Source organism: Protopterus annectens, chromosome 12.part0 (assembly GCF_019279795.1).
Source record: "Protopterus annectens isolate FY-2018-M chromosome 12.part0, PAN1.0, whole genome shotgun sequence".
NCBI classification, from domain to species: Eukaryota; Metazoa; Chordata; order Ceratodontiformes; family Protopteridae; genus Protopterus; species Protopterus annectens.
This window is the reverse complement of record NC_056746.1, coordinates 1,268,531,585-1,268,556,607: the sequence shown is the minus strand read 5'-3', so window position 1 is coordinate 1,268,556,607 and position 25,023 is coordinate 1,268,531,585. Positions and strand designations below refer to the sequence as shown.

Below are 25,023 nucleotides of genomic sequence, written 5' to 3'. Positions count from 1 at the left end.
AAACAGAGTACCAAAATAATTTGCTGCAAATATAGACTGACGACAAATAATTCGGGGGTTGAACAAGGCACAAAACTGACAGCAAGGGACGTCGTGGTCTGAGCCTAAGCAAGGAATGCAGTACGAATGAAAATCTTTGAGGTATTTGCTTTCCACATTGGTTAAGAGGAAGAAAAGGGATCCCCAATGGGATACTTAGCTTTTTTGAAGACTTCGGTTTTGAAACTCGAAAACGAAAATTTCAGCAGTCAGCCGACCGCCACTTGCGAACTGCTACTGCTTCGGGCACCGTGTGGCAAGAAAGACTGATGTAATGGCGTCGGCTGCATGTTTTATATCCCTGACGACGTGACGTAATGGAGTAGACCGCATCCGATGCAGAAATCCAAGACTCTGGTATTCAGGCCGGCTGAGGGCTACCTGCAGGCAGATAACCCAAATGTGATGACTGCAACAGTGAAACACGAAGAACATCTACCAAAAACACGCTCAAGACTCTTGCGACCACATCAGATACTGCTGGTGGCAAATGAGATCTGGGGAGGGTTGGCTAGAGTGCAGGGCATTGTGGGTAGTGGGAGGAGCTCAAGACTTGGATCCTAGTCTGAAAATACATGACCAAGTCACATCCAAGCATGGATCCCTAACCCATTCGTGAGGAGGATTGAAAGGGAGAACATCAGATCAGTAGTTATTAGTTAACAAGTGATATAAAAACATATATAAAGATCAAGACATGACAACTGGGGTTTGCCTGCAGTTACATGATTTGTCGAGATGATGAATTATGATAAGTCAAGAAAGGAACATTTGGGAAGAGAATGAGAGCTAAGAGCTGTAATACTAGTTCACAAAAAAAAGATAATGTGTTATGGGACAAACAGGTACTATATGCAGGACAGCAGCAGAGGATGGCTTTCTGGGATGCAAGGGGGAGTGATGACTATCTGTAAATCTGAGTTACAGGAAGGTTACTTGTCTGAGTGCTATGGTTTACTGCAAAGAGCATAGGTATTTGGTAACTAAAAGCAGAAAGAGAAGTTACAGATATAAAAACTTAAATTAGTGTAGATGAATAATGAGTTTAGATCAATATAAGGTAAAACACTATGGTTGCTTTGAGGAGACTGAGATGAAGTGGACAGAAAGGAGAAAAAGCAGTAGATTAAAACAGGTTGTGCACCTGGAGGGCTTAGCCTGGGGATGAGTGAATACATTCTTTTTTTTTCCAAATCCATCAAACGCTTTCCCATTCTTGTCAGTGTTGGAGTGATTAAACTTTACTAAATGTTTAGCTACAGAATGATTTGACAAGGAAATCATTGAACAGTCAGACCTGGGACTTGAAAACGAGTATATGTAAAACTGGGGAACCTTACATAATCCATCTACCTCCTTACAGGCTGCAGACTAGTCAGGCATATTCCAGCTTGTAATAAAAACATCCTCCAAAGCTGGATGAACTAGAGGAAAAACAGAAGGCTAAAGAAATAACAGTTGTAATAAATCATATCATCTTTTCAAAGAAAAAGGGATGCCATTTTGTTCCCACTGAAAATACAGATCATTCTAGAGAATGTTTCAAAAAAGGAGCATTCTTTATTGGGGAAACCAGAAGAAATAGTCTATACTCACAATCAGAATCTGTTGTCTGAGGTGCAACAATTGAATTTGTTCCCTCAAATTCCATTCCTTGTTCATTACATTAGGATTCTCCTGAAACAGAATAATTTATTTTTTAACTATAATATGAACGGCTAAGAGCCAGAACTAAGCCTGAGCTGAGCCCACCAAAGTCTTCTCTATCCAAGATAAAAGAAACTGGAACATAAATGTTTAAATTTCTGCCTTTTTTTTTTCTTTATATACAATACCCCAGAAGCAGCGGAAAAGAAGTACTTTAGTCTGGCAAAGCAGAGAATCACTCTCTACTCTATCCAAAGAGAATGAAAAGAAGGTTTCTCCTATGCCAGTAAAGGACACTCAACAGCCACAGAGGACATGCCGGACCCTAGTCCACTGTGGCAGAAAGGACGAAACCAAAAGAAACCAGGGAAAAAGAGGAGTGGTATAAGGAGCCTAAAATGGCCACTGCAGGTTCACCCATCTGAGGCAAGGAAGCAGCCTGCTGAACTAGCAAAGGTTGTCTAGTAATTTTCTTTTTTTATGTATCTGGAGGAAGAACAAAGAAAGTACAGATGTGTACACTTACCATAAATGTAGACATTCGATTGTATTCACTGTTGCAGTCATCACATTTGGGTTATCTGCTTGCAGGTAGCCCTCAGCCGGCCTGAATACCAGAGTCTTGGATTCCTGTGTCAGATGCAGTCTCTTCTTCCATGCTGTCAGGTCGTCAGGAATATAAAACATGCAGTCAACACCATTACATCAGTTTTTCTTGCCCCAGATGTCAGGTGCCCCCACAATGGAAAGCAATTATATGCTATGGAAAACTTAAATATGCCAAACAAGAAGGAAAGGTAGAGCCAAGAGAAGTCAGGGGGCTGGAGGGAGGGTAACCAGGACTGCAACAGTGAATACACTAACAGCTACATTTAAGGCAAGTGTACACAACTGTACTATGTTCTTAGTGTTTCAGTGTTGCAGTCATCACATTTGGGTCGATTCCCAAAGCTAAGGAAGGGAGGAGGAAGTTAGAGAGAATTAGGGGCAGCTATTAAGCCCTGCAAAAAGTACAGTTTTGTACCTACCATAAATGTAGATGTTAAGAGTGCTAATACAGCTGCAGTCATAACAGATGGGTTCTCCTGCCGTCAGGCGGGTCCTCAGTCGGCCGAATTCCAAAGTCTAGGTCCGGCGTCAGTTGTCGTCGCTTCTTCCCTGACGTCAGTGCGACAGGGGTATAAAAGAACCAGCCGACGCCATTTTCTTCAGTTTTTCTTGCCCCAGATGTGAGGTGCCCCCAGAAGGAAGGCAATACATAAATTTGTGTAATAAACCAATGCCATATCATCAAAATACAGTAGCTGCAAGCAAATACACCATAAATGAATACCCCAATCAGGTTGTATGAGGTGTTAGCCAATAGGCCTGTCCCAAGAGGGGAAGGAGGGAGGGAAACCTGGACTGCAGCTGTATTAGCACTCGAACATCTACATTTATGGTAGGTACAAAACTGTACTATGTTCATCGTGCATACAGCTGCAGTCATAACAGATGGGTAGAATCCCAAAGCTAAGAAAGGGGTGGTAGGCACTAGGTGGAACCAGGATGCACTGCAAGACTGCAGTGGCAAAGCCTGCTCTAGTTTTGGAGTATAATGGTAGGTGGTAGTGCTTGGAGAAGGTATGCACAGAACTCCAAGTGGCTGCTTCCAAAATATCTTTGGTAGGAACTCCTCTGAGGAAAGCTGCAGAGGTAGATGTGGCCCTTGTGGAGTGAGATCTGATGCCTGCAGGTACAGTTTTGTCATGAGAGAGTAACAAAAATGTATGCAGTGGGCTATCCATTTTGAGATTGTCTGTTTGGAAATTGGCTTCCCTTGAGTTCCTATAGCACAGGAAACAGAGCTGTTCTGATTTTCTGAAAGGCGGCGTTCTGTCCAAATAATAACGCAGTTGTCTGTGGATGTCCAAGGAATGTAGTAATCTCTCCCCTTTGTTTTGAGGATTAGGATAAAAGGTAGGTAAGTGTATAGCCCGATTCAAAGCTACCCTGGATACCACTTTTGGCATAAAGGACGGGTTGGTTTGTAAGGAAACTCTGTCCTGATGGAAGATAAAAGGCTGCACAGCCATGAGGGCTTGTAGTTCAGATACCCTACGAGCTGAAGTAATAGCCAGAAGGAAAGCTGTTTTCCATGACAAATATTGCAAATCTGTTGAGGCAGCTGGCTCAAAAGGAGGCAAGGTCAGCTTTTCTAGTATGAAATTGAGGTCCCAAGCAGGTATTGGTTGTTGCCTTGGGGGTTTTATATTCTTAGCTCCTCTGAGGAACTGTCTTAAGAGGGGGTGAGAGAATAAAGGTGGATCAGTGTTGTATTCTGCAGAAATGGCTGAGGCATGGATTTTGATGGAGGAGAATGAAAGTCCACTGCTTAGCAGCTCAGCTAGATACTGTAATATTTGAGGTAAATTCAGTTTTCCAGGATTCTGGCCCTTTTTCTCATTCCAGGCACAAAACCGTTTCCATTTTGCGGAGTAAGCTTTTCTAGTAGACTGCCTACTGGCCTCCAAAATGACATCCTGCACCTCCTTGGAGAGTAGGGTCTGTTGTGATGTTAAGGAATCTTCCATGCGGCCAGATTGAGTGTTTTCAGCTGACTGTGAAGAGTTTTGAAGCTGTGCTGAGTCAGAAGAGGCGGCATTAGAGGTAGGGTCCATGGTGGGGAATGCGTCAGGCTCCTCAGGAGTGGGTACCAGTGTTGTCTTGGCCAGTCTGGAGCAATGAGAATCATCTTTGGTCTGTCTGCTCTGGTTTTTAATAGAACTTTGGGCAGCAGAGGAAGAGGAGGAAAGGCATAAACTGTCATTGTTGTCCAACTGAAAGAGAGAGCGTCCACTCTCCAGGCCTTTGGATGAGAAGTCCTTGAGCAGAATTTTGTCAATTGGTGATTTTTGTGGGAGGCAAAGAGATCTATGTCTGGCCTTCCCCCATGCTTGAATTATCTCTGTAAAAACTTGAGGATGCAACTTCCATTCATGTGGATCTGTCACATTTCTGCTTAGGTTGTCTGCCAGTGTGTTTCCTCGCCTGTGCTTGAAGTTCAATTTGTAATTCCAGAGCCATGTTCCAAAGTGACATGGCCAGCCTGCATAGGGGGTATGAATGGGTACCTCCCTATTTATGTACCACATTACTGTGGTGTTGTCTGTCCTTATCAATAGTTGACCTGGATGCAGAAGATCTTTGAAAGCTATAATAGCATTTATTACTGCTAGCATTTCCTTTTGATTGATGTGAAGGTGCTTTTCTTTTTGGGACCATTTGCCCTGAATGCACCGATCTGTCATGTGCACCCCCCAGGCGTAGTCCGAGGCGTCTGTTGTGATGACTTGATTTGCTTGAGGCTTGCAGAATGGGAGACCTGTGTTTGCTTGGCATGCTTGAGCCCACCACAGAAATTCCTTTTGAAGACATGGAATTAGTGGTATTATTGTTTCCAAACTGTGGCTGTGTTGGGACCATAGGTTTTTCAGGTACCACTGAAGTTTCCTCATATGCAGCTTTGCACATGGGATTAGTAGGATGCAAGATGCCATGAATCCCAGAGCCTGCAGGATTTTCCTTGCAGTCAGCCTGGTGAAATTTGCTAGTGTTCTGAAGTATTGAGTTAGTTGCCCCTGCTTCTCTGGCGTGAGGTAGGCCATCTGGATGTTTGTGTCCAAGTTGGCACCCAGGAAAATTATTTTCTGAGAGGGTATTAGCCTTGATTTCTTTTTGTTGACTGTGTATCCCAGAGAATTGAACAACATTATTACATAAGCCAGATGTTTCAGAAGAATGTGCTTGCTGTCCGCTTGGATCAGGCAGTCGTCCAAATATGGGTATATTTGTATCCCTTGAAGTCTGCAGTAGGCAATTACTGATGCCAGGCATTTTGTGAATACTCTGGGCGCAGTAGATAAGCCAAAGGGCAATGCAGAGAATTGATAATGGGTTGAACCTGCAAGAAATCTGAGGTATCTTCTGCAATTTTGTCTGATTGGGACATGCAAGTATGCCTCCTTGAGGTCCAATGTTACCAGCCAAGACTCCTTGCCCAGCATGGGAAGAAGCTGCTGTAAAGTGAACAATCTTGAATTTTGGTACGAGTAAAAATGTGTTTAGGATGGATAGGTCCAAAATAGGTCTCCAATCTTTTCCCTTCCTTGGTACCAGGAATAGTCTGGAATAAAAACCTTGACCTTGTTCGTGAGTAGGTACCTCTTGAATAGCTTTTCATGTCCATGAGATCTGAAATGTCTTTGTGCCTCTGCCCTTTGATTGTGTGGCAGGTTTGGCATGCCTCTCATTTTTGGAAGGGTGTAAAAATGGAATCTGTAGCCTCTGTTTATAATGTCCAGGATCCATTTGTCTTTTGTGACAATATGCCAATTCTTTGAAAATAATGCCAGTTTTCCGCCTAAGGGTGCTGCCATTTGAGCCTTGCTTGGCATGCAAAGGGGAAAGTCATTGGGCTTGCTTTCTGAATGGCTGCGAACTATCCTCACCACCTCTTTGTGTAGGAGCTTGCCATTGCCTGCCTCTAAACGATCCTTGAGATTGCCCTCTGCCCCTCGGGCGCCTGTATCTACCTCTTTGGGGTCTGTCCATGGCTGGAAAGGACCAATTTTTGGAAGGCCAATTTCTACTGAAACGTGGAGGTTGTACCTGTAGAAAATCTTTCACTGTTTGCACTGGTTTAGCTTTTTCCTCCATTTTCTTTAATACCTCCTCAGCTTTAACACCAAATAATACATCCTTTTGAAGAGGGGCATCTAGTAATTTAGCTTTAACATGATCTGGTAAGGTTTGTTCCTTGAGCCAGGCATGTCTACATATCACTGATCCTGTAACAGCAGCTCTACATGAGGCCTCTAGAGCATCAAAACCACATTGCAAGGTATGTTTACCCACTTGTTCTGCACTATGCATCAAATTCTGCAACTCCTTCAAGTCTGGTTGTTCAGGTTGTGACATTTTACTTCTCAATTGTGATAATAGAAACTGTTGGTACTTTAGCATATGGAACTGGCAGTTTAATGCCCTCATGGTTAAGGTGGCCGAGGTATATACCTTTTTTCCCCACCTTTCTAAGGATCTGGAATCTCTCTCGGAAGGTAATGGATTTTTAGCAGTGGAGGCCTTAATTCCCTTGGGGCCCTGTGAGATAGTTTCTGGGTCAGCCGCATGGCTTTTGTATAAAAATTGGTGCGACCGGTAGTACCAGTCAGGCTTGACTGGGGCTGGAGTTAAAGAATCCGGGTTAAGGCAGACCTCCGAGTACACATCATCTAGTATGTCTAAGACAGGAGGTATAGCCAGAGGCCTGTGCTGAGGTAGCAAGAGAAAATCCCTAAGCCTTTTCTTGGAATCAGAGTACTCTTGGCCTTCCCAGTGGAAGTGTTCCCTTAAGGTATGCAAGGTTTCCCCAAATGAGTAATCCTCTGGGGGGGGGAGACAGAGGGAATGGACTCCTCTGCATCAGAATCTTCAAAAGGGGAGTAAGAATGTTCCTGTTCATCAGAGTGCTCTGATATAATGGAGGCCTAGTCAGAGGAGGGGGATTCTTCCTCCACTCTGGGCCTTTTGTCCAGGGGGGGGTTGAGAACCCCTGATAAGAGTAATTAAATCCTCAGCCATTTTGAGCATCTGTTTTTTAGGCATGGGGCCTGGAGAAGGGCCCTGTGTAGCTTGTCTCTTAGAATGCATGGCTGCTTTAGACTTAGTGAAAGCCTTGATGGAAAAAGAAGAGGAAGGTCTGAAGACAACTTGAGAGGAGGCAGACCTGTCTGCATTTTGAGATTCACCACCAAGAGTGGCTTCGGTATCTGCAGTCGGGTGTGGGCCGAGGAGCCAGCGACCTCGGGCACAGAAGACACTGCCAATGAAGTGTCGTCGGTAGTCAGGGGCTGCATAGGCGCCTCGCTGAGAACCAGACCACCTGTAGTCGGCTTTGGCGTGGTGTCGGTAGAAGCCGCGGACCTCGTGTGTCGGTCCTTATCTTTGCGTTTTTTAGACAAAACTGGAGTCGGACTATCCGACGACATAATATAGTTAAATTTTTTGCCAAAATAATGCTGGGCGAACTCCGCCCAACGCTTAATGGTGCGTTTGTTGAATGTAGAACAAAAACGACAGACCGAGACGTCGTGGTCTGGGCCTAAGCAAGGAATACAGAGGGAATGAAAATCCTTATGCGGTATTTGCTTCCCACATGAAATACAATTATTAACTTTGTCTGACATCGGTCTGAGGCAAGAAGTTTCCCCAAAGGGGTACTTAGCTTTCAAGACGACTTCGATTTTAAAATTTTCGTAATTTCAGGAACTAGCCGACCGGCACTTGCGAACTGCTTCTGCTTCGGGCACCACGCGGCAAGAAAGACTGAAGAAAATGGCATCGGCTGGTTCTTTTATACCCCTGTTGCACTGACGTCAGGGAAGAAGCGACGACAACCGACGCCGGACCTAGACTTTGGAATTCGGCCGACCGAGGACCCGCCTGATGGCAGGAGAACCCATCTGTTATGACTGCAGCTGTATGCACGATGAACATATGCAGTAGCAAAACCAGCTCTGGATTTCGAAAAAAAGAGGCATGTGGTAATGCTTGGTGAAGGTATGCACAGAGCTCCAGGTAGCAGCTTCTAGGATGTCCCTGGTAGGGACTCCTCTGAGAAAGGCTGCAGAGGTAGATGCAGCCCTGGTGGAATGTGATCTTATCCCCTGTGGGGTAGGTTTTCCATGGTGCTTGTAGCAGAAATAAATGCAATGGGCTATCCATTTGAAACAGTTTGCTTTGGAATGGCCTTCCCCTCTCCCCCTGCAGCAAAGCCAACTAGCAGCTGTTCAGATTTTCTGAGAGGCTTAGTCCTGTCCAAATAAAATCTAAGTTGTCTGTACACATCCAGAGAGTGCAGTATTCGTTCTACTTTGTTTTGTGGATTAGGGAAGAAAGTAGGCAAGTGAATGGACTGATTTAGGGACACACTAGACACTACCTTGGGCATAAAAGGATTGGTCCTGAGGGAAACACTGTCTGCATGGAAGATAATAAAGGGTTCCACTGCCATGAGGGCCTGTAATTCACACACTCTTCTTGCTGAAGTGATTGCTAGAAGGAATGCAGTTTTCCAAGAAAGGAATTTCAACTCTGCCATTGCAGCTGGCTCAAAGGGAGGGAAAGTGAGCTTTTCCAATACAAAAAGTTAAGGTCCCAGGTTGGAGTAGGGGCTCTCCTGGGGGGGGGGGGTCTTAACTTTTTGGCCCCTCTAAGGAATTGTTTTAGCAGAGGGTGAGAGAAGAGGGGTGGCTCAGTATTATAATGAGCTGAAATGGCAGAGGCATGAATTTTAATGGACGAGAAGGAGGATAGGCCCTTGTGGAGCATTTCAGTTAAGTGCTGAAGAATACGAGGTAAGCTGGGCACCGTTGTGCCCATCCCCCGAGTTTGGCTCCAGGAACAGTACAGTTTCCACTTTTCAGCATACGATTTTCTAGTACTAGGCCTTCTGGTCTCCAAAATGACATTTAGCACCTGCTTACTGAGGGATGCTATTGGGGAGCTCAAGGAATTAGCCAGGCTACAAGGTTCACGGTTTGAAGCCGAGGGTGCAGAATCTGATCCTCCTGCTGGGACAGCAGGGAAGGGGATCAGAGTCAGGTGCTATGGTTCCAGCAGTGTCATACTGTGTAAGAAGGGGTACCAGTGCTGGCATGGCCAGTCTGGTGCAATCAGTATTGTCCTTGGCTTGTCCTGTTTGATCTTTAGCAGAACCTTCGAGAGGAGAGGTAGAGGGGGAAAGGCATAAACAGAGAGGCTTTCCCAGGTAAAGGACAGGGCATCCATTTTCCAAGCTTGACTGTGGCGAGTCCTTTTGTAGAATTTGTCCAACTGGTAGTTCTGAGGGGAGGCAAAGAGGTCCCCCATTTGTTCCTCAAGAGGTTGAACATTTTCGGTTCCAGTTTTCATTCGTGTGGGTCCATGAGATTTCTGCTCAAGTCATCTGCCAGTGAATTTAGCTTGCCAGGCAGGAATTGAGCTTGTAGGTGCACTTGGAAGCTCAAAGCTGTGTTCCACACAGCCATGGCTAGTCTGCAGAGGCGCTACTGTGGTGTTGTCTGTGTTTACTGATAGTTGTCCTGGAAGAATGTGGTCTTTAAAGGCTGTCAGGGAATTTTGTATAGCTAACATTTCGTTTTGGTTGATATGCAGGTGCATCTGTCTCGGGTACCATTTGGCCTGAATGCACTGCCCTGCCAAGTGAGCCCCTCCATGCATAGTCTTATGCGTCTGTTAGGGTTTGGGCAGCAGGGGGTAGAGTGAAAGGGAGCCTCTTGTTGTGGTAGCAGGACTCTGCCCACCAAAGGAATTCTGTCTTTATACAAAGAATGATGGGAATAATTGATTCCAGGTCCTGAGACTGTTGATACCATTGTAGTTGATACCACTGTAGTTTCCTCATATGCAGTCTTGCATATGGAATTAGTACAATGCAAGAGACCATGAACCCCAAGGCATGCAGAATTTTCCTTGCAGATAGCTGGGTCTTTGTGGCCAATAGTTTAAAGTAGGTTGTCAGATGTTTCTCTGGAGTGAGGAAAGCCATCTGGGAAGTTGTGTTAAAGCTTGCTCCCAGGAATACAATCTGTTGGCAGATGAGATTTCTTTTCGTTTATGGTGTACCCCACAGAGGTTAGAAGTTTCTTTACAAATGCTAGATGTTGCAATAGCAAGTCTTGGCTTTCTGCCTGAATCAGACAACTGTCCAAGTATGGGTATATTTGAATATTTCTCTGCCTGCAAAATGCAATGGCTGGAGTTAGACACTGTGAATATTCTGGGCGCAGTAAATAAGCCATAGGGAAGTGCAGAGAACTGATAGTGCATGGAACCTACCTGACCTGATGCGTAGGTATTTCCTGCAAGATTTCCTTATTGGAATGTATAGGTAAGCTTCCTTTAAGTCTAAGGTTGCCAACCAGGCATCTATGCCTAGCATAGGAAGCAGCTGTTGAAGTGTTAGCATTTTGAATTTTGGGATTACCAGAAAGGTGTTTAGAATAGAGAGGTCCAGGATAGGACGTCAGGAGCGGTCTTTTCTGGGTACCAGGAAAAGTGTTGAATAAAAGCCTTGTCCCCTTTGTTCTGCTGGGACAGGTTGAACAGCCCTGATACTTAGAAGAGAGAGAACCTGCTGTTGGGCCTCCGCCCACTAATTTGGGGCTAGGTCTGGCCAACCGTTTGGGGCTGGTAGGGAGTGGAAGTGGAATCTGTATCCTTGGGAAACTATGTTCAAAACCCATTTGTCCCGGATAATGAGTTCCCAGATTTTTGCATGCAAGGCGAGCTTTCCTCCTAAGGGAGCAGGCAATTGAGCAGGACTTGGAGGGTTAAGTCATTGTGCCATTTTTCCGTAGAGGGAGGTTTACTGCTCCCTGCTTTGGAAGTGGGGGCCCCCTTACTGCTTAGACCTGTGCGCAGTCTGAGACTGTAACCTAGGTGGTCTGCTGTTCCTGGGTTTGGACTGAGGGGGCCTGGAAGAGACTGGAAAGGACCAATTCTTTGAAGGCCAAATGTCTACTAAATCTGGGAGGCTGTTGTGTCTTTCGGCTTTTCCCGGTTAGGGGTCGCCACAGCGGAACTCCAGTCCACTAACGATTGGCAGTGGATTTTACGTGCCGAGTTGCCAGCCCTGACACAACCTTCAACGAAGGTATGCCCATTCACGCAGGTCTCCACACAGAAGGCACTTTTAGCTGAGAACCGAACAGGACAACATCTTACTGTGAGGCAACGCTACCGCAGCACCACCACCGCAGTTAAAATCTGGGAGGCTGTACTTGTAGGAAATCTTTAACAGTTTGCATAGATTTAAGCTTTTTCCTCCATCCTTCTGCTTTGTTGCCAAACAGGCGGTCTTGGTTTAAGGGAGCATCCAGTAATTTAGCTTTAACATGATCTGGCAAGATTTGTTCCTTAAGCCAAGCATGCCTTCTAAGTACAGACCCAGTGACAGCAGCCCTGCAAGATGCTTCTAAAGAAGCAAAACCACATTGCAAATTATGTTTACCAACTTGTTCTGCAGAATGCATCAACTCCTGTTATTCTGTGTGTTCAGCACAGTCAGGAATCAACATCATTTTCTGTTTAAGTAGTCCGATAATATGCTGCTGGTACTTTAACATATGAAATTGCCCATTTAAAGTCCTAATGGCCAAAGTAACAGAAGTGTATACCTTCTTACCCAATCTGTCTAAGGCTCTAGCATTTCTATCAGAAGGAGTAGGACTTTTGGCAGCAATAGCCTTAATGCCTTTTGGTCCTTGGGAAATGGTCCCTGGATCCGCAGTAGGATTCTTGAAGAGGAACTTGTGAGAGTCAGGTACTCTAATACCGGTCAGGTTTTCTGGGAGCTGGAGGTAAAGTGTCTGGGGGAAAGGCTAGATTCCAAGAAAGCATCATCTACAATGTCCAGAACAGGAGGGATAGCTAAAGGCCTGTGTTGAGGAAGAAGCAAGAATTCCCTAAGCCTCTTTTTGGAGCCACAGTAATCCTGGCTTGCCCAGCAGAAATGCTCCCTAAGAGAGTGTACAAGGTTTCACCAAAAGAAAAGTCTTCTGGAGGGGAAGCAGAGGGAATGGAATCCTCATAGGTAGATAAGGGCAAATACTGGTAATCAGAAGGAATAGAAATATCAGATTCTTGATCAGAAGAATCAGAAGTAAAATCAGTTCTAGGTCTCTTAGAGGGGGAAGGCTGGCTTCCCCAATTAAGGTAATAAGGTCTTAAGCATTTGTTTTTTAGGCATATGGGCCTGAGCATGCAGTTTGGACGTCAGTTTTCTAGGCGTGGTGCGAGATTTAGGCCTGGATGATGAAGATGGCGTCGGTTTAAAACGCAAGTCTGTAGGCCTGAATACACCCTCAGAAGCCAGTGCCTGCACAGCGGCTCCAGACCCATCCAAGGTAGAGACATCCGCAGGTTCCATAGTCGAAGAAGCACCTCGCGGCATACTGGACTCCGAATGGGTCTCAGTAGAGGCCTGCGAATCTAAAGTAGCAGGTATCAGGGACTGCGAAAACGCCTCACTGAGTACCGGCGGACTGGCGACTAGCTTAACAGAAGCATCGGCAGTTTTGGACCTATGCGGCCTGTCTCCGTCTTCATCTTTACTTTTTTTTAGGAAGATTGGTAGTCGGATGGCTTAACTAAGCCATTTCGGAGTACTGATACCGAGTACCAAATTAATCTGCTGCAAAAGTAGCCCAACAAATATTCGGGGGTTGAACAAGGCACAAAACCGACAGCGAGGTACGTCGTGGTCTGGGCCTAAGCAAGGAATGCAGTACGAATGAAAATTTAGGAGGTATTTGCTTTCCACAGGCAAGACGATTGTTAACTTTTACTAACATCAGTTGGAGCAAGAAAAAAAATCCCCAAAGGGGTACTTATCTTTTTTTTTGAAGACTTCGGTTCTGAAACTCAAACGAAAATTTAAGGAGTCTGCCAAACGGCACTTGCGAACTGCTTCTACTTCGGGCACCGCACAGCAAGAAAGACTGATGTAATGGCATCGGCTGCATGTTTTATATCCCCCGACGACCTGACGTCATGTTAGAAGAGACCGCATCAGATGCAGGAATCCAAGACACTGGTATTCAGGCCGGCTGAAGGCTAACTGCAGGCAGATGACCCAAATGTGATGACTGCAACAGTGAAACACAAAGAACATCTAGTAGGCTGTTGTATGGTTATGTACTGAAAGAAGCCTGAAAATGGTTAGCAATGTTAGCTATAGTTGGAAAAGGTAAGTAGTGTTTTCTGAAAAAAGTACAGTTTTGTACCTACCATAAATGTAGATGTTCGAAGATCCACATTGCTGCAGTCCTTACATATGGGTAGTCCGCTGTCCTCGGTCGGCCCGAATACCAAAGTATTAGGCTGACGTCGGTCAAGGCGCTTAAAACTGACATCAGGACGTCAGGGTACAAAAGCGCATGACCGACGTCATATCCTCAGTCTTTTCTTGCCCCAGATGTCAGAAGGCCCTAACAAGAAAGGCCAAAGCCAAAAAACAGCAAAAAATAACCAACCACCCCTGCACTAACCATATTTACAATATGTACAACACAAACCACACCACCACCTCTAACAACAGAGGGGAAGGAGGGTAAATTGACTGCAGCAATGTGGATCTTGAACATCTACATTTATGGTAGGTACAAAACTGTACTATGTTCTTCATCTCACATTGCTGCAGTCCTTACATATGGGTAGAATCCCAAAGCAGAGGTAAGGGAGGATGGCAAAACTATAAAGCATTAGGGGCTGCCAAAATGCCCTGTAAAACTGCAGTGGCAAATCCAGCCCTAGATTTAGAGTAAAGTGGAAGGTGGTAATGCTTAGAGAAAGTATGCACTGAACTCCAAGTAGCTGCTTCCAAAATATCTTTAGTAGCCACCCCTTAAAGAGCAGTAGAAGTGGCAGTAGCCCTAGTGGAATGAGGCCTAATCCCAGCTGGAATCTCCTTACCATGATGGGAATAACAGAAAGCAATACAAAAACCAATCCACTTAGAAATAGTTTGTTTTGAAACCGGTTTGCCCTGAGAACCCAAAGCAAAAGAAACAAACAACTGCTGAGACTGCCTGAACCCTTTAGTTCTGCTCAAATAATATCGCAACTGTCTGTGTATATCCAAAGTGTGCAAAATCTTTTCCCCTTTATTTTGGGGGTTTGCATAAAAAGTAGGCAAATGAATAGTTTGGTTTAAAGCCACACTTGAAACCACTTTAGGCATAAAAGAAGGGTTAGTACAAAGACACCCTATCCTTGTGGAAAATTAAGAAAGGCTCAACCGCCATAAGGGCCTGTAATTCAGAAACCCTTCTCACAGAGGTAATGGCCAACAAAAAAGCAGTCTTCCATGATAAATATTTCAACTCTGCAGATGCTGCAGGCTCAAAAGGTTGTAGAGTGAGTTTCTCCAACACAAAATTGAGATCCCAAGCAGGAGTAGGAGCTCTACGTGGGGGTCTTATATTCTTTGCCCCTCTAAGGAATTGCTTAAACAAAGGATGACAAAATAATGGTGGGTCACAGTCATAGTGAGCAGAAATTGCTGCAGCATGAACCTTTATAGAGGAGAAGGACAAACCTTTGTCCAATAACTCAGTAAGGTATTGAAGCGCAACACTTAAATTAGGTTTAGAAACATCAAAGTCCTTTGCTGTACTCCAAAATAAAAATCTCCTCCATTTATCTGCGTAAACTTTCCTTGTTCTAGGCCTTCTGGCCTCCAAAATAACATTCAAAACTTGTTGTGGAAGCTGAGACCCTCCAGGGTTTAAAACAGAATATGCCAGGCTGTTAGATGTAGAGAGTGAAGTTTGACATTGAGTAAATGACTGTTCTCCTGAGACAGCAGGTGAGGAATGGAAGGCAAAGGCCATGGAGGCTCCTGCACAGACTTCAGTAATGGGTACCAGTGCTGTCGAGGCCAATCCGAGCTATTAAAATCATGTTTGGCTTGTCCTGTCTGACCTTCAGGAGTACCTTTGGGAGGAGAGGCAGAGGTGGAAAGGCATACACGTGAAGATTGCCCCAACTGAATGAGAGAGCATCCACTTTCCAAGCTGTGGGATGAAACCTTTTTGTGCAAAACTTTGGCAGCTGGTAATTTAGTGGAGAAGCGAACAGATCTATGTCTGGAGTTCCCCATAACACTGTCAATTTCTGAAATACATGAGGATCCAATTTCCACTCGTGGGGATCCATAATTTGCCTGCTCAACACATCTGCTAAGGAGTTCTGTGCTCCTGGCAGAAACCTTGCCTGAAGATTTAGCTGTAAACTGAGAGCAGTCTCCCACAAAATCATTGCTTGTCTGCATAGAGGATATGAATGTTCCCCTTGCTTGTTGATGTACCACATGACAGTTGTGTTGTCTGTTTGAATCAACACCTGCCCTGGAAGAAGTAAATCCTTGAAAGCTATCAATGCAAATTGGACTGCTAACATCTCCTTCAAGTTGATATGTAGATGTTGAAGTCTGGCAGGCCATGTGTCTTGTACCCATTTTCCATCTAGATGAGCTCCCCAAGCTTTGTCTGAGGCATCTGTCGTTAGAATCTGACTCGCCTCTGGCCGGGTCACAGAGAGTCCCTTGTTTAGGTGACATTCCTGAGCCCACCACAAAAATTCCTTTTGAATGCAAGGTATTATCTGAATGACAGTGTCCATATCTTGGCAGTGCTGTGTCCATACATTTGAGATACCATTGTAGCTTCCTCATATGCAGTTTGGCATTGGGAAGTACCAGAATATAAGATGCCATGAACCCCAAGGCTTGAAGGACTGTCCTTGCAGTCAGCCTGGACTGACGAGACAATTGGTGGAAGTAGAGAGAGAGATTCTTTTGTTTGTCCGGGGTCAAAAAGGCCATCTGGGATGCTGTATTCAGTCTCACACCCAGAAAGCACATGTCCTGAGAGGGTACTAGACTGGACTTTATTTCGTTCACAGAATACCCCAGGCATCTTAACACTGCCATCACATACTGTAAATGATGAAGAAGTTCGTCCTTTCCTTGGGCCAGAATCAGGCAATCGTCCAAATAAGGATAGATTTGTATTCCTCTTAGCCTGAAGAAAGCTACCACTGGAGCCAGAACCTTCGTGAACACTCTGGGCGCAGTAGATAAGCCAAAGGGCAATGCAGAGAACTGATAATGAGAAGTCCCAGCCCGAAAACGCAGATACTTCCTGCAACTGAGCCTGATAGGAACATGAAGGTAAGCCTCCTTGAGATCCAGAGTCACCATCCAGTGATCTTTGCCCAGCAGAGGTAAAAGCTGTTGTAACATCAACATTTTGAACTTGGGAATGTCCAGATATGTGTTGAGGATAGATAAATCCAAAATTGGTCTCCACGTGTTCCCTTTCTTTGGTACTAGAAACAGGCGAGAATAAAATCCTAGGCCCACTTCTGGCAGAGGGACCGGTTGTATGGCCCCTATTTGAAGTAGTAGAGAAATTTGTTTGTGAGCCTCTAGTCTTTGCTGAGGAGGAACGTCCGGCATGCCTTTGAAAGGAGGCAAGGTATGGAAATAAAACTTGTAACCTTGGTGTATGATATCCAATACCCATTTGTCTTGGGTAATCAAAATCCAATTTTCCTTGAAGAGTGCCAACCTTCCTCCCAAAGGTGCTGCCAGGCAAGAAGGATCTGGCAGCTGAAAAGTAGGTCATTGGGCCGGTTTACGAAAGGACTGGCCCCTGCCCTCACCAAGATTGTGCAGGTGAACTCCCTGTTCTAGGTCTGAAAGAACTCTGAGCTCTGCCCCTACCACGCCTAGATCTACCCCTAGACTGAGAATCATAAGAAGGATACGCCCACCCCTTAGCAGGCCAATTCCTACTAAACTTGGAGGCTGAACTTGCAAAAATCTTTAACAGCCTGCATAGACTTAGCCTTGTCTTCCATTTTCTTCAAGACTGACTCCACAGGTGAACCAAACAACACATCAGACTGCAAAGGAGCATCCAAAATCCTTGTCTTAACATGGTCAGATAAATTCTGATCCTTCACCCAGAACTGAACCAGTGGCAGCCACCCTAGACGAGGCCTGCACAGCATCAAAACCACATTGTAATGAATGCTTACCCACCTGTTCAGAGACATGCACCAAATCTTGTAATTCTTTACACTCAATGCCTTCCGCCAGAGCATCCACCTTAGACTTCAATTGAGAAAGAAGAAAGTTTTGATATTTCAACATATGAAACTGGCAATTCAAAGCCCTCATAGCTAAGGTAGAAGATGTATAGACCTTCTTTCCCCATCTATCCAAAGCTCTGGCCTCTTTATCTAGAGGAACCGGATTTTTTTTACAACAGAGGCCTTGACACCCTTAGGTCCCTGACTAATAGTTTCTGGGTCCGCCCTAGGACTCTTATAAAGATATTTATGAGCCTCAGGCACCCTGTAATACCTATCCGGTTTAACAGGAGCAGGAGGCAGAGAATCAGGATTAAGTGAAGCCTCTGCAAACACATCTTCCACAACATCCAGAACAGGGGGTATAGCCAAGGGCCTATGTTGGGGTAAAAGCAAAAATTCCCTAAGCCTTTTCCGAGAATCAGAGAAGTCCTGACCTTCCCACTTAAAATGTTCCCTCATAGAATGAAGCGTCTCTGAAAAAGAAAAATCCTCTGGAGGAGAAGCAGAAGGAGTGGAATCATCTGCATCAGAATCAGAATAAGGAGAGTACTCCTGCAAGTCTTCAGCCGAAGACTCTGAAACATCCGAAGCCTGCTCGAAACTTCCCAACTCTGGCTCCACCCTAGGCCTCTTATCAGGAGGGGGCAAAGAACCTCTAATTAGAGTAATCAAATCTTCTGCCAATTTAAGCATGTGCTTCTTAGGCACAGACCCTGCTGAACTAGGAGTGACACCAACAGAAGCTAAACCTGGCCTGCCTCTGGGAGAAGCCTTGGAAACAGAAGGAGAGGGCCTAACCACCCTAGGAAGGGAGGGGAGTACAGTAACCTGGGAAGCCCCTTCAGCCTGACCTGCCTCCTGAGAGGCCACATCCTGTAAAATCAAAGTCTCCCCCTGAGACTCCAGAGAAGTCTCCGTCGGAACCACCGGTTCCACTGAAGCCTCTAAAGAACCGGCGTCCGGAACGGATGACTCATCTTGCCTGGGTTTAACTGTTTTGTCTTTGCGCTTCTTCGTAGAAGCGGGCGCCGGAGAGTCCGACGGCATATTATAATTGCACCGCTTACCGAAGACCAGCCTAGCACAATCTAACCTTCGCTTAATAGTGCGCTTATTAAACCTAGCACAAAAGCGACACCCAACAACGTCGTGCTCAGGCCCCAAACAAGGAATACACAAAGAATGATAATCCCTATGCGGTATCTGTTTCCCACAAGAAATACAGTTATTCACTTTTTCTGACATCCGGTAAAACACTGAGGCAAGAAAAAAACAAAATATTCCCCAACGGGGTACTTAGCCAACTTGGATTCGGTCTTAAACTCCGAACTCGAAAAATTTCAGAATGCCGAACGGCACTTGCAACGCTGCTTCTGCATCGGGCCATGCGGCAAAAAAGACTGAGGATATGACGTCGGTCATGCGCTTTTGTACCCTGACGTCCTGATGTCAGTTTTAAGCGCCTTGACCGACGTCAGCCTAATACTTTGGTATTCGGGCCGACCGAGGACAGCGGACTACCCATATGTAAGGACTGCAACAATGTGAGATGAAGAACATCTGCACAGCGACTAGCACAAAACACACTTGCCCCAGCCCAAAAATAATTTAATAATACAGCACAAAATAAGCACTCGTTTTTTAAAGTGGTAAATGAAAACATAGTTCACCTCACAAGAATGCTTCATTACAACCCTGAAACAGTAAAACTTACCAATAACTAAGCAGTTCTTTCAAATATTGTTTCTCTAAGGGAAAAAAAGAAAAACATATGGAAGCCCCCCCCCAAAAGGAACTTGTATTCCCCAGCAACACAGATAAGCTAGCCCCCCCCCCCCCAATCGATCCTCAAAACACTGTAATAGGAGCATTCTTCAACATTTGAAAAGCTCTGAAAGGCTTGGTGCCCAAACTGCTGGTTTTCTCTGTCAGCATCAGACAGCAGTGGACATGACACATGGAAGGTACCCCCCTAAAAGCTGTTCAACCATTATATCCTGTGGAAGATGTAACCCATACAGCTTAGCCTACCTATTATTACTTCTGTGATTGACCACAGCAACAACACTTACACTTAGTCCCATGTAGTACAAGAGAACAAATAGCAAAATACCCCCTTAGAGATGCATCACACTGCATACCTTTAAGGGATGACAGGCTTTGGACAATGACATTTAACAGCCAGGCACTTCACTGCTACAAGTCAGAGGGTATTTTTTTATTTTACTTATTGATATTTGTTTACCGGGGCAGTGCACTGGTCTCCATGGACCATTTGCAGGCACAGCTTGGACAAACAGGATCACATAACAAATGCAAAAAACCCCATAAAACATATACCCATTTACAGACACAAGACGACACTACAACGTTTAGTTCACAAAGCAGTTTACAATGTCAAAACATGGATGGAAAAATGGAATCATGCTTAGCTGAGCTTTTTGGATACGACGTAGCCATAATGAATGAGATGGTTTATGCTACAGAGGTAGCAGCAAATCATTATACAAAGAGGTGCAAAGACGATAGAAGAGGCAAGTGAGAATAGCTGCAGGAAAGGATGCAATAGGAAAAGGACAGAGAAAGGGTAAGAGAGGTATGCTACAAGAGAGTGCACTGGCACACTGGTAAATGAAACCTCTCCAAATATTATGCAATGGCATAAAAGAAGGTGAGCAGCCCATAAAGATACTGGAAGACACAGGGGTACAGCTTTAAGCAAATGAAGTTATAACAGAATAATCCCTTATAGCTATTTATACAAAGACATTTCAAGAACTTGGTACAAGTATTTTTAATAAATTTTAAATAAGTGTTCCACAGCAGATACAAGCTATTCAAAAACATTGCACAGCTGACATGGTGAAATGAAAGTACATTTTATTTAATTAGATTTGCATCAGCTTTTATTCTAATGTCCCCTTATGCATGAAGGAAAATTTTCTGCTCTCACAAAAAGTAGTTATTTACCCCTCTTCATCCATGTTCTCTTCTTCTTCTTCATCTTGTTCCAATTCTATCTCAAACTCATTTTCTAAATCAGTCTCTCTCGGAGCCATGAATAAACTAAAAGATAAAATAAACAATAAATAAAATGATAGCATCCAATATTATACTTTATGCAAACTCACACAGTTGCTTGAGCATCTCACTGTCCTTCAGCTAGTGTATTCTTCCTTCCATTTAGTGGGTGAGCGGACAGAAAATGCTAGAGACACAGCATAAAGCAGCTTTAAAATGAGGTAAGAAAGTGTGATGCAAGAGTGCTAGCACTACTGAATGTTTCCCTTCTGAATTTTCATTTCCTGGGATACGTGCCAGAAGGTTAGGTGTCACCAAAAGAACTCCAGTGTATACACCCACTTTAACACCTCCCACTGCCCTGCCACTCCTTAACCAAAACGGTGGTAAAGCAGTGAACATGCACTCCTTTCCTACCTGAACAGTAGGACTGGGGTACCTACTAGAGTCTACTTCTGAAAATGTTAGCCACATTCACAAATAATCAAATTAATGCACACTTTATATACACACAAACACACAAATATTTACACACAAAACACTCTCTCTCTCTGTGTATGTAAAAAAAAAATATATATATATATATATATATATATATATATATATATATATATATATATATATATATATATATATATATACATTTACGTGTGTACATACATATATATATATATATATATATATATATATATATATATATATATATATATTATATATAAATGTAATATGAAAGAGATGCATAAAAGTTCCTCAATGTAGATCAAGTTTGCCTTTGGTCAACAGAGCAGCTATCAACTACAGTTAATTGACAGGAGAGTGGATGAATGTTCCAGTGCGACATCAACGTTACAGTGGGGAAAGGAATGTGCCCATTCCCCTCTGCTGTGCAGTCTTAGTGACTCTATACATAATTAGTAGGGTATGGGGGTTGAAGGGTGATTGCCCCATACAAAAAAAAAAACAAAAAAAAACATTTTTTATGCTCCTATGTTGCATCTTGGAGTATGTGTAGCTTACTGTGGGTATTCAGAGTTAATTTTTTATTATCTATGATCAGTGCTGCGATGTTGCTCAGCATCCATTTATCTTGCGTGTATGTATGTGTATATATAAATATACACACCCACATATATATATATAAAAAAAAATATATATATATATATATATATATATATATATATATATATATATATATATATATATATATATATATATATATATATATATATATATATATATATATATATATATACACACACACACACATATACACACACACAACACACAAATAGACATACACACACACATACATTTTATTTATATATATATATATATATATATATATATATATATATATATATATATATATATATGGGTCCTCTTCAAATTACCAAACGTCAGTTCACGACACGGATGAGGAACGCGAAAGGACCGACAACGCAGTTGACCGACATGCTGAAATCCCGACAACTGGAAGACCGACAAGGGAAACGTGTAAGCGCGACTTGGTAAGTATGCGATAGTGAGGGATTTTGGATTAGGGAGCGGACAGGTAAGTGTGCAATAGTGGGGAATTTAGAGTTAGGGTGTGAAAGGTGAGCGTGCGGTAGTGTCGGAGTTAGGGTTTGGGTAATGTAAGTGTGTGTTAGTGACGGGTTTATGTTTTAGGGTGGGCTAAGTAAGTTAGGAATAGGGTGCAGGTAGGGTACGTGTCTGGTACTGTCGGACCTTAGGGTTAGGGGTGGGTTAAGTGAGTTAGGGTGCAGGTAGGGTAAGTGTGCGGTAGTGTCGGACCTTAGGGTTAGTGGGTTAAGTGAGTTAGGGTTAGGTGCAGGTAGGGTAAGTGTGCAGTGTCGGACCTTAGGGTTAGGGTTTGGGTTAGGGCTAGTGGATATGTAACGTAGTGTAATGTGTTGTTTACGTTTAGTGTGTCGGTGTAATGGTGTTCGGTGTTTTGCGTTGTCGGTATTGTGAATTGTCGGTTATTTGGTGTCGGTGGTTTGTGTGTCGGTGTTCTAAAGTAGACCCATATATACATATATATATATATATATATATATATATATATATATATATATATATATATATATATATATATATATATATATATAAATATAAATAAAACTCAAAAAATAAATACACACGGTTAAACTCAGTTTAATAAGAACATACATTTTCCCCTTCAAAATCATGACCTGTTAAAAAGGTACGCATGTAGGAATTTGCAGACTTGCTGAATGAGGAAGTAACAGCTAACATTTTCTGGACATAGTGCCTCTTTAAACGTGATATCCAAACAGTATGTTGTTTGGGCTAGTTCCACAGGACATGGATTCTGAAGGAGACTGTTGGGGAGGGCAGAAGTCAAGTATCCCACACTGCCTTGTCCATCCTGAGGAGAGGCAGACACTTTAAAATAAATAAATAAATAAATTTTGACACGATGCAGATTCGGCATGTCGCTGCAGGGACTGCTTGCATTTAACTTGGAAGTGTCAGGCATGAGCATTCCAAGCAGTGTATGGTGTAGCCAGAGAAAGCATGCACAAATAACACACGTCTTGATGGTCTGAGGAAAAAATGGTTGACAGCTCATTTTGTCAACAAGAAAAAAGCTGATACAGCTGATTGAAAATCCTGGATTTTTTCTGGGTGAGACTGAGGTACAGTTGGGTTCACTGAAATTTGCCTTTTTGCCACTGCAGTGCAATCTCTGAGTTGGTGTATATAATTAGCAAATAGTGTGTGGGGGTGCAGGGGAGCTTGCCCCCACCTGCAAGCAAAAAAAAAAAAAAAAACACAAATATGTTCCATTGTTTTTTTCCCTTGCATTTAAATGGCTGGTGACTGACTAGTTGTATTCAACCACATACTGTTCCATATTTTTATTTTTTGATATATGGACCTACACCCATCTGGAGACAGTATTACGACTTGAGCCCCGAGAGATGTCACGGGCATATAAGGTTAAGGCACATCAACAAAATGCCCACCAAGGCTGCTTGAATAACATCCCTCTCCTTGCAGGTGCTATCACCAGTCACTTGAAGATGAATGAATAAGATAGCAACACTTACTTCTTAGGTGCCACAGGGAAAAAAAATGGGCTAAACACAGGAAGGGATTGATGGTTAGTAAGATCACTGGCCCTAAACTTTAATATGGCAAGAGGAGCCTCACAATAATTGCAATTTTTTAATCATGGCATAAGGGAAGAAAAAGGTCATTAAAAAAAAAAAATACATGTTAAATAAATACAAAGCAGTCACTACTTTACCTGACTGAGCGACATGTGAAGAAGACAATTCTTTTCAGCCTTGTGTTGTAAAAGAAGTAGTTGAAAGACCATAAGTTGCCCTCTTCACCATATGGGTCTGAATCGAGATCTGGATTATAACTGGTATAAAAAAGAAACTGAAAATTAACAAATATAAACCCATTTCCTCTACAATCAGAGATATGTGAAATGTTTTTCAAAGACAGGTGTATTGTTTTGGTTAAAATGCATTTCAACACTTAATATCAGAACATAATGGGTACAAACTGGACTGTGACAGAACAGCAGACTTCAGGGGATCAAATAGATCCATTACCAGTTGCCAACGCTAGTGCAGATGACAACTATGCTACTGACCCCCCTGCATCACAAATAATACCAATAAATTAATGAATAGTCCCCCAGTTCCCCAAAGCTACTTAACTATCTTAATGCCCTCAAGAGAGAGATCAGCTATAGCTGTTAAAATATAACCATGAAAGCAATACCTCTGGGTCATGTACATTCTTAATACACTACCTCCAGGATAACAGGTCTATAATATCAAAGTTATACATTCTGTAAAACAAATTTTTTGCACTTTATTTCTGGAACTTTTAGGCTCATGGCAATCTGATTTCTGCAAGTAAGCTGGTACCTTTAACTCTCATTCCAAAAATATACAGATACAACTCTGAGCTATCAAAAATGACAGAATGCCATAAAAAAAAAAAAATCAAGCAGCAACTAACTCGTACAATGCTGATACTGAAATTTCAACATGCTCCCTTTTGATTACAACAAAATACAACTGACAATGTACTACATAAACTATCCAAAACATACATTTCTCACAACCAGTACGCATATCTGCAGTTACCACTAGTGTGTCCTAAATAAACAAAGATGACCAAACCTTAAAAATAAAAATGTCCTTGCTTCAAATGGAATTCATCCTCAGACCAGTTCACAAACTGCTATCAACCATGCAGACCACTTAATACTCGAGACAAACTTGCTAAAGATACCCACAACAAACAGTCAACTCAGTGAAACAGAATTAAGACACTCACTCCCAGACAGTTTACAGAAATATACCAACTTCTTAAACATGTTGCCTTTAAGCAAAAACTACACACAATGCTGCACCGGTTAACCTGTCAAGGCCAGATCCCCCAACTTCAATACATGACCGATAAAATCCTTAACTCGAGTACAGATAGATCATACTGTTTTTTTTTTCCTGCAAATTCTCCTTATACTAACTCATTGTGTACTTTTTCTTCTTTTGCCCCCACATCCCTAGACACTGACCTTCTGCCCTTCCCCATGCACCTGTTCATTCATGCACCCAT

General features: G+C 43.3%; 1 protein-coding gene across 1 annotated transcript in view; it reads right to left on the bottom strand.

The window, feature by feature from the left end:
• LOC122817119 (repressor of RNA polymerase III transcription MAF1 homolog) overlaps positions 1–25,023 on the bottom strand; it is a 240,084-nt gene that overhangs the window by 113,113 nt on the left and 101,948 nt on the right. The window contains exons 5-6 of the mRNA XM_044090304.1: positions 23,690–23,809; positions 20,362–20,457 (exon numbers count right to left, since the gene is read on the bottom strand). Of these exons, the coding sequence (XP_043946239.1) occupies positions 20,362–20,457; positions 23,690–23,809 (216 nt within the window). The remainder of the gene's footprint in view (positions 1–20,361; positions 20,458–23,689; positions 23,810–25,023) is intronic.